Genomic DNA, 8,696 nt, shown 5'->3' with positions numbered 1-8,696 from the left:
AGGCGTGGCTGTTTAAAGATGAGGGATGTTTGTTTTGTGAGAGGGGGCGGTGGTGATGCTGTTCTTGCTCGCTAGTTTCCCATAGGTTGGGGCCGGGGCTGGTGGTGGAGCCAAAGCTGGGGGCGGAGCCGGAGCTGGGGCCGAAGCTGGGGACGCCGGCGTGGGCGGGACCTACAGTATAGTTGGGGGTCTCATTGGCTCCCCTCAAAGTTTCCCCCCTATACACTTGCATGTGTGTGTGTGTGTGTGTGTGTGTGTGTGTGTGTGTGTGCGCGTGTGCGTCCTATAAGCTGGTCTCTCGTAGGAACATGGTTCCGATGCTGTAGGAGATCTTCCTCATCTCAGCCGGAGGGACGGAGCGAGAGCTGGTCAGAGAGGCGTGGCTATGAGTCGTCCCCGCCTCCAGGAAGTAGCACGTTCCCGGGATCTCCTTTGGGAAATTGTCCGGGAGTTCCAGTCGAGAACGAGGGACAAAAGAGAAGTAACGATCGTCTTTCAGCAGCCTGGAGAACAGAGAGAGGGAGAGAGAAAGGGATAGAGAGAGAGAGAGAGAGAGAGAGGGAGGGAGAGAGAGATATATAGAGAGAGAGGGGGAGGGAGAGAGAGAGCGCAAGAGAGAGAGGGAGGGAGAGAGAGGAGGGCAGAGTAAGGGGGTGTGGAGAGAAGGTTGGAGAGGAGAACACAAAATAAAAGCAGAGGTTAAGAAGCTCGTAAATCATCCTTATCATCTCTGAAAATAAGGCAATGAAGATTTATAGTACATTACTTGATCAGCATTATAGCTGTGTGTGTGTGTGTGTGTGTGTGTGTGTGTGTGTGTGTGTGTGTGTGTGTTACATAAAGCCAGTGAGTGTTTCTGGAGAGTGGTTCACAATGAGATAAGACCAATCACAAACACATTTAGTCAAAAGATCCAGGTTTGCGGTATGAACACGCACACAAACACACATACACACTAAAATAAACAGTGTGTTCACTGCTGTGTCTATAGAGATAACAGCAGGTGACATATCAATGTTTATAAGCAGAACAGCTAACAGCAACCACCTTTAGTCTCTCTCTCTTTCACACACACACACACACACACACACACACACACACTCTCTCTCTCTCTCTCTCTCTCTCTCACACACACACACACACACACACATTGTAACATCTTTATTTGTGTTCACATTTGACAAGAAATCATTGAGCACATACAATAATAGATGCACAAGCTTTGGGAATTCAACAACATAACAGCCAATTTATACTTCGTCATACGACACTTTTGAAAGTGTCGACAGACAGAAATGACGTCACTATCGACACTTTTTGTGTTGGACAGGGTTAGGGTCTTGCACCTACCAAACTTTCTAATGTCGCAGACGCCGTCACTTTGGTCGCACAGCTGTGATTGGATAGCTAGATAGAAGGCATGTTCGTTGCCATGGATATGCTTTGACTTCCTTGGTTAGCGTACAGCTTAAAATAACGAAAGTGCATTTCCTCGTCCATCTCTTGCATCTGTTGAACAAGCAAGTACTCCCCTTGAATTTCTCTGGTTCTGTTGAGTGGACGAACCGACTACCTTCTGTTTCTTTTCCTCCTCTCTCTCAACAAAATAAAATGTAAAATCTCTTGCTCCTCGTCTATAATCTTGTCTATTTTAGCCATCGGCAGCGGTACAGCGGCCATCATTCGCGCAATGTAAACAACAGCCCCGAGCTTGATGTTGTCAAAGAGACAATCAGCCACGCGTTACCATGGAGGTGATCAGACACATCGCTGAAGTATAAATGCTAAATGTTGGTCAACATTTTTTGTTGGAAAATTGGAAAAACGTTTCCTCCATACGCCAATTATCACAGACATCGATCAGAGCCTTGCCAAGGCCTTAGCTTTTGGCTTGGGCATTCCTGACATCTGCAGGGCCCTCATAGCGAGTCTGTGGACATTACCTAGGCTTCCAAATATAAACACCGGCGGCAATTTACATTTGTACCCAAGATGTATACTAGTATCTTTAAGCAGTTGGAACTTTAAAACCTTGGTAAGGAATGCCTCTTCCAGACTGTGATCGAACGTACATCCTAATTCTAAAATGATGACTTCTCTACTGTGAAAACGAAAGAGGTCCGCACACTGAAATGAGCTGGCAAGGTGAGTTTATTGTAATACTGAGCACAACTTTTCGGCCATAGAGGCCTTCATCAGGTGCGATACAAAACGTGTGAGGGGTGGGGTATACATACATAGAGGAAGTGGGTGTGTCCCCAATCAGGTCAAGGGTAAAGCTACATACGGTATATACAGTAGGACCCCACTCATCCGAACTTCAGAGATCCGAACCGCCCGGTCTACCGGACAGGCTTAAAAAACTTTTTTTTTTGCCTGCTATCTGGTTACTGGTGGGATTTTCATTACAGTACTGTACCCTACTGTGAATAAAAACAGAACTGTATGTAGACCTACATGTTGCCTGTAGGCTGTAGCCTACTGTCACGTTTAATTTCTTTGTTACTTTAATGTCGAGCGCAAAACGCAAACTAGTCTGCTGCGCGAGAGCTGCATTCTTTGGTAGCCAGAAAGCGCGTCAGCAACCTGAAGCAGAGGAGCATCGAGTCATTTTTCGTTCCCAGTTAATGGACTTCAGGAACACAGACGTGTTGTGAGCATGTAGATTACTAGACCTACTGTATTTGTTAAATAATAGCCTACAGCCTAGGCCACGTTAGCCTACATCTGTTGTTTTAGAGACTTTCTTTTAGGCTACAATAGCCTAAGACACGACAACTTGTCTGTCATTTCATGTATTTATTTATTGATTATCATTTGCTCTAATTGTTCTAATGTTGGGTTGTTTTTAGGCTATACCATGTTGTTCTGTGAATACAGTAGCCTATCGATGCAGCGTAAGCCTCATTTGAGAATAAAGTACTGTATTTGATCAAAGCACGCACTCAAGTGGAAATTCGGTTATTTTATTAGAGGCTACTGTAGGTCTATTATAGGCTAGGCTATATGAGTTTAGTTGGCTATTTGATTGCAATTTTGATGCATTTTCACAAGTAGCCTAATTAAGGGTATTTATTGGTCTATTATGAGTCTATATGAAACAAGTATACCACTTATTGAATTTGGTGCATTTTAACATAGGTTTCAGTCATCCGGACATTTCAGAGATACAAACGACCTGCGGTCCCGTTGGGTTCGGATGAGTGGGGTCCTACTGTACATATATACCAGTGGCGGCTGGTGACTCAAAAAACTGAGCAGGACAGGAGGAAGAGAGGCGAACCGCCCATGGGCGCCGGGGGGCACTTTCCCTTAGTCAGTTATTATTTGAAATATCAGCTTTAAAGTGGATTTACAGTCAATTTTAGCATATGAAAAACTGAACAACACTTTCTTTAACTACATGCAGCATTTATTCGTCATTTTCATGATAAAATATTACAAAACAACAATAAAACATTGTAAGCAATAGTTGTTATAATGGATTGTACTCTTCTCTTAAGAGAGAAAATAATTGATATTGGTGAGGTGCTGGAGAGGTTAGGTGATATATGAAAAATGTTTTTGATTAGGGGACACTGAGGTGTGCTGCCTCTCAAACAGTTTGTTGGCAAATAGATTTGACAACTAGACAATGGAATACGTTGCACAGCAAATGCAGTATCCAACAGTTCGCTCATGGCTAGCTAGCAATGGTACAGCTATGGGATTAGCTCATTTGGGTTGCTGTCAAAGCTGGCACTCTTATGTTGCTATAGCCTAAAATTATCAGAACAATATGAACATTCAGTTGAAAGTTTTCCATCCACCCATCCATCACTGTATGAGGAATAAGCACGGCAAAGCGATCAATTCTCACGCAAGCAGGAGCCAGGCTGTGGATTTCTCCGATCCGTTGTTGCGACCCAGTCTCTAGAAATGTTTTGGACGAGATGTCGACAGTTTGCGCCTCCAGCAAGGGGCCAGGAAGCGATTTACTTCCTGAAACATTTTGATCAGCGCCATCTTGCCGAATCGACCCCTTTTGACGCAGTTGTGCTTTTCTCAGACCCCTCCGTATTCACGAACAGTTTGCACGTTCCTGTGGATTTCCAATGCGCATTCACAGCTCCCCCTCGCTCTGTTAGTGTGTCTGAATTAGCATTAAGAACTAGCTTGCGTAAAATACTGATTCTGTCAAATATATCGTTTAGAAAAAATATTTCTTTATCCAGGCATCTTAGTTTTACCAGTTTCATTATAGCGGAGCAGGTTATATTTGAATTGAAGTTCGCAGATAGTGCGATTCCCAAAGGGGTTGAAGTTCGCAGTGAGTGCGATTACTAGCTAATCTCCGGAGTGTCTGTTTTTGTCCCCGAACGGGGTTGTGTTGTCTTTGTGTTTGTCTAGCGCTATTTCGCCGGCTCAGTGGGATTTTTGATTGCATTTTTGAGCTTCGGCTCTTGCCTTGTATTGTTTGTTAAGCGCGCCTATTATCCAGGTAGGTTAGGGGGGGGGATTGGGCACCCCTGGACCTAGTCTACAACAGGCGGGGGCGGAACCGCAAGGTCCCAAAAGGGCACGTAAAATGATAATATAGTGCTGGGGAGAAGACTGAAGGCCCCCGTGTCTGATGAAGTATGAATTAATATACTGCTCTGGTACCGTCTAGTGAGCACTGTGTCGCCGTTAAGGGGTTGGCACTGTGTGGTACGTGGACGACAGTCCACACCTCAGCAGAGGGGCGTAAGAGACGACCTCTGTGAATAGGCAAGGCTGGTGAAAACGGTCAAAGTTCTAATATTCATAGCACACGTGGAATTAGGATCAGACCGTCGGTTCTGAGCTGGGTGACTAACAATCACTACGGTGTCCGGGATCGCTATCGACTGGGTCAACGGCCGGTCGGGTCGCATATGGCAGTAAGACCACGAGATGGCTGCCGCGCTCGGCTCAATGTACAGTCAGGCCACTACAAGCCAAAAGCGAATGCGTTAGTAGGCGAGTAGTGCTTCTGTGATCGGTGGGCTTTGAAAAGAAGACACCGGGAAGCAGAAGGCTGAGCTCTCATTCCAGGGGAGCCTCGGACGGAACGGGGTCTAGCCCGGGACTGCGCCCTGGATGGGAGGTCCGAAAGACTCAAGCGATTGTTCACATTTTGTACACTGTTAAATCGTAACTGCTAGATTTCCAGTAGGCTAGCTGGTTGTCTGGGAGACAAAGGAAACAACAACAACAACTACTCCGCTCTCTCGGTGATCCCGCCCGAGCCAGAGGGACAACAAAGGACCAGTTGCTGGGTGAGTTACTTAGCGGTTTAATGTGTCTTTGTTTATTTCGAAATTGTATTCTTTCCCGCCGTGAGTTAACTATAAGGTTTCCTTTCATTGCTGTTTTAGGCTGCATCGTGTTCATTAGCGTCTACTGCTAGCTTGCCGCTTGATATCGTGCGCTGAAGCATTATTCTGCGAGCGTTTGTTGGCAGATTTCGTTATGCGCTTAAGCATTTTCGATTTCTTACATCCCCATCTGAGACTTAGTGTTACATTTTAGCTAAGATTCGGGCTCAGCTAGAGGTGTTTGAGATGTCTAGGTTAAGGGAAAAGCCTGTTAATTCTATAGACTGGTCTGCTTTTAAGGTTTGGGAGAGAGTAGCACGAGAGGGGTTTTTTAGGTTAGGAAGGAAAGATAAGGAGGTTCAGCAGACGGTCTCTCCTCCATTTCCCCAGCAGAATAACTCTGATTTAAGATTAGATCTGTCCCCCTCGACTCGTTGCCCAATGCTCACATCGTCTGGCCCTCCTCCTTCCGCTATTGCTGCTGGCCCCTCACTTCCCACCACTATAATTCCTCAAATTCCTTCTATCTATCCTGTGCCCCCTTCCATTATTGCCTCTGCGCCAACCGATCCTTCTTCCCCGTCCCTGCAGGCGTCTCCCCAATATTATTTAAGAGCACCTTTTCCACCTAATGTACTTCCGTGTCCACACACACCTCCTCTCCATAATATTGCGTCTTTTACGAGACAACGGACTAGACATGAACAGCTCATGAGGGAAGAATTGGCTAAAGCTATATCTGAGGCTAAGGTTAATTTGGAACGACTGCAAACGGCTAGTGATAGTCTGGAGGGACTGCAAATTCAAGCCCCACTGATACGCTGCCCAAATCCTGTTCCTTGCCCTTCTCAAATAAATGATGCAGCTGGTTACGCGGCCTGGACTCCAGAGATTAGGGTTTATAGACCGTGGCGTTCTGATGAACTGCGTGATGTAGCTAAAACCTTGCCCGATCCAACCAAAGACATGAACGAGTTCGAGAATCTTTTTAACAGTTTAGTTCGAATGTATGAGCCTCACGCAGAGGAAATCGCCATGATCATGAGACAATGCCTTGGGTTAAAATGGGGGGATGTGAAAGATCCGTTTGACATTACGTTGCCTTTTTCTCATGCCGATTTTGCCGGCCAAAACGCTGCGCTGTTGAACAGAATCAAAACTCGATTCCCTAAAAAGATGGATTGGGACCGTATCACATATTGCAAACAAAATTCCGATTAACAGTTCGAGAAATTTTGGGAACAGCTAGAATCAGTCTTCGCCGCACACAGTGGCATGGAAAAAGCAAACGCCGATTATAAAAAGATTTTGAAACAACAATAAATGAATAACTCTCTCTCCTCTTTGTCCGACCAAGTTAGGTTGACGTGCCACACCTGGGAGTCGACTCCTCTCGAAGAAGTTGTTGACCATTTCCGCTATGCGGAGCGTCTCCGTGATCACATTGAAAAGAGGGAGTTGAAAGAGATGAAGCTAGGTGCAGACAGATTGCAAGCTGCTCAGTTACGACAGCTGGACAATCAAACTGCTGGTGCGAGGTGGAACCAACAACGACCAGAGTGGCGACAGAGAAACAATAGGAAGCGTTCTGGTAGGGTTAGGCGAGGAAAAAGGTATAATCGAAGTGAAGACAGACGATTCATGCTTCCATTGTGGTCAGTATGGCCACTGGATTGAACGGTGTCACAGTTACCGCAGCCAAAATGAGAGGGAGAATCCTGCAACCTGGGATTCGGCGCCACCTGCTGGAGTGAACAACCCACAACAGTCATGACTAGGCCAAGAATAGACAGTCTAGCTGAGGGACCGTCAGAAAGTACAGCTGTGCAGGATGAAGAGAAGGTTGTTCATATTTGTCAAATACCTTAATCTGCATACAGCATCGCCTAACAACCCAATTATATATTTTTTTTAATGTTTATGTTAAATATCTCATGTTTATAGTTTGAGGCACATTCATCCGGTCTGAGTGTTTTTCTGAGTGTTTTTACAGACAACTGTTGTGACGGGTGAATGCCGAACCAGGAGACGGGCACGGGACCGGAGGTGGAGATGGAGGTTACCGGCCTGCTTCCCTACAGATGGGCGACACCTGTGGTTCGTGGGATGCAGGGCCAACGCCATGTCACCGACTCACCGTGAACGACAGATAAGTATGACATAGGGAAGAGACCATTTCGTCCGAAGCGTGCTCAATACTCTGTCCTCAAATGCAGAAGAGGGAAGTTTTAGATAATTGATATTTTGTTAATTGTAAATGAAGCAAGTTCATTTTAGTGTTATTTTATTTGAGTAATGCATTTTTTTCCCCCATCTCTGTTTTATCCTGACTTCAGGGAATTTTCGTTTTCACCCTTGGGGGGTGTTGTTTTGTTGAGACAAGAATGTTTTTATTTTATTTTAATTTCATAAAATCGCGAGAGAAATTCTAAGAGCAAAATCCGATTGCCATGATCACGACTGGGGACTGGGTGTGTTAAAGAAATTCTTACACTGCCCCTGATGTCACTGTAGGCTACTGCAGAGCCTAGATCCCTGCTACTGTCCGATTCGGTAAATGGACAAAAGCTAGGTCCCCACTGACAAACTACATAGACTGACGAGCCCGACTGGCTCTAACGACTCTTGAACAGACACCATGTTTAAGTTTTCCTGACTATGACTAAACACCATTTTCCCCAAAGCAGGATCATCTCCTGCCAGGAAGAGGAGATGATAGAATGTGACTTGCACTTAACGATGTTTCTGAGTATCTTCAACAGACTGCTGATAACCGTTCCTGACCAAAGAGGGGCTTCCTGACCAAAGAGGGGAACAGGGAGACCAGACCAGAGGACTCTCCTCTTGCTCTCCTGTTTTGTCTATGCTGTCTCTCTCATCTGTGGATTCACAGGTCTCTCCTCCCATGTCTCTCAAAGACATTGCCGACCTGCCCCGTATGAAGTCCCCACTAAGGGAAGGCGACCATTCCGGACGCCAGAGAGGGCTTCTTCTTATCATCTTATACCAGGCCATTGGGTCCTGATCTGCGACCTGGGGCCGTACCAGATTCAACTCACCACGCAGACGGCTGCCAGAGTAGCTGAGAGAACTTCGTGGGTCCATGAGAGCCGTTGCGTCCCAAACCAAGGAGCAGATGAGCAGCCTGAGAAGAAGAGGCCAGAAGACATGGAAGAGAAGTAGAAGTAGCGGGGTGAACCTACCCGTCAAAAATGGAACAATCAGGACCATGGCATTCAGGCCTGTGTGGAATAGCTGTCAAAAGTAGCTGAGAGGACGGTCCATGCAGCTGAACCAGAGATCTCAAGGGCAAAGCCGGTCACCGCCACACTGTCCTCTCCTCTGATGAGCAATCGGAGAGTGACCTTGCCGGTCACC

General features: G+C 46.1%; 1 protein-coding gene across 1 annotated transcript in view; it reads right to left on the bottom strand.

The window, feature by feature from the left end:
- Nucleotides 1–283: 283 nt before the first annotated feature.
- The window catches only part of gucy1a2 (guanylate cyclase 1, soluble, alpha 2), a gene marked incomplete at both ends in the record, with an annotated part of 81,121 nt that continues 72,708 nt past the window's right edge, over nt 284–8,696 (bottom strand). The window contains one exon of the mRNA XM_084439634.1: nt 284–503. Within this exon, the coding sequence (XP_084295760.1) occupies nt 284–503 (220 nt within the window). The remainder of the gene's footprint in view (nt 504–8,696) is intronic.

Source organism: Borostomias antarcticus, assembly GCF_949987555.1.
Source record: "Borostomias antarcticus genome assembly, chromosome: 1".
NCBI classification, from domain to species: domain Eukaryota; kingdom Metazoa; phylum Chordata; class Actinopteri; order Stomiiformes; family Stomiidae; genus Borostomias; species Borostomias antarcticus.
Note: the sequence above shows the minus strand (reverse complement) of the source record. Positions and strands in the feature narration are given on the sequence as shown.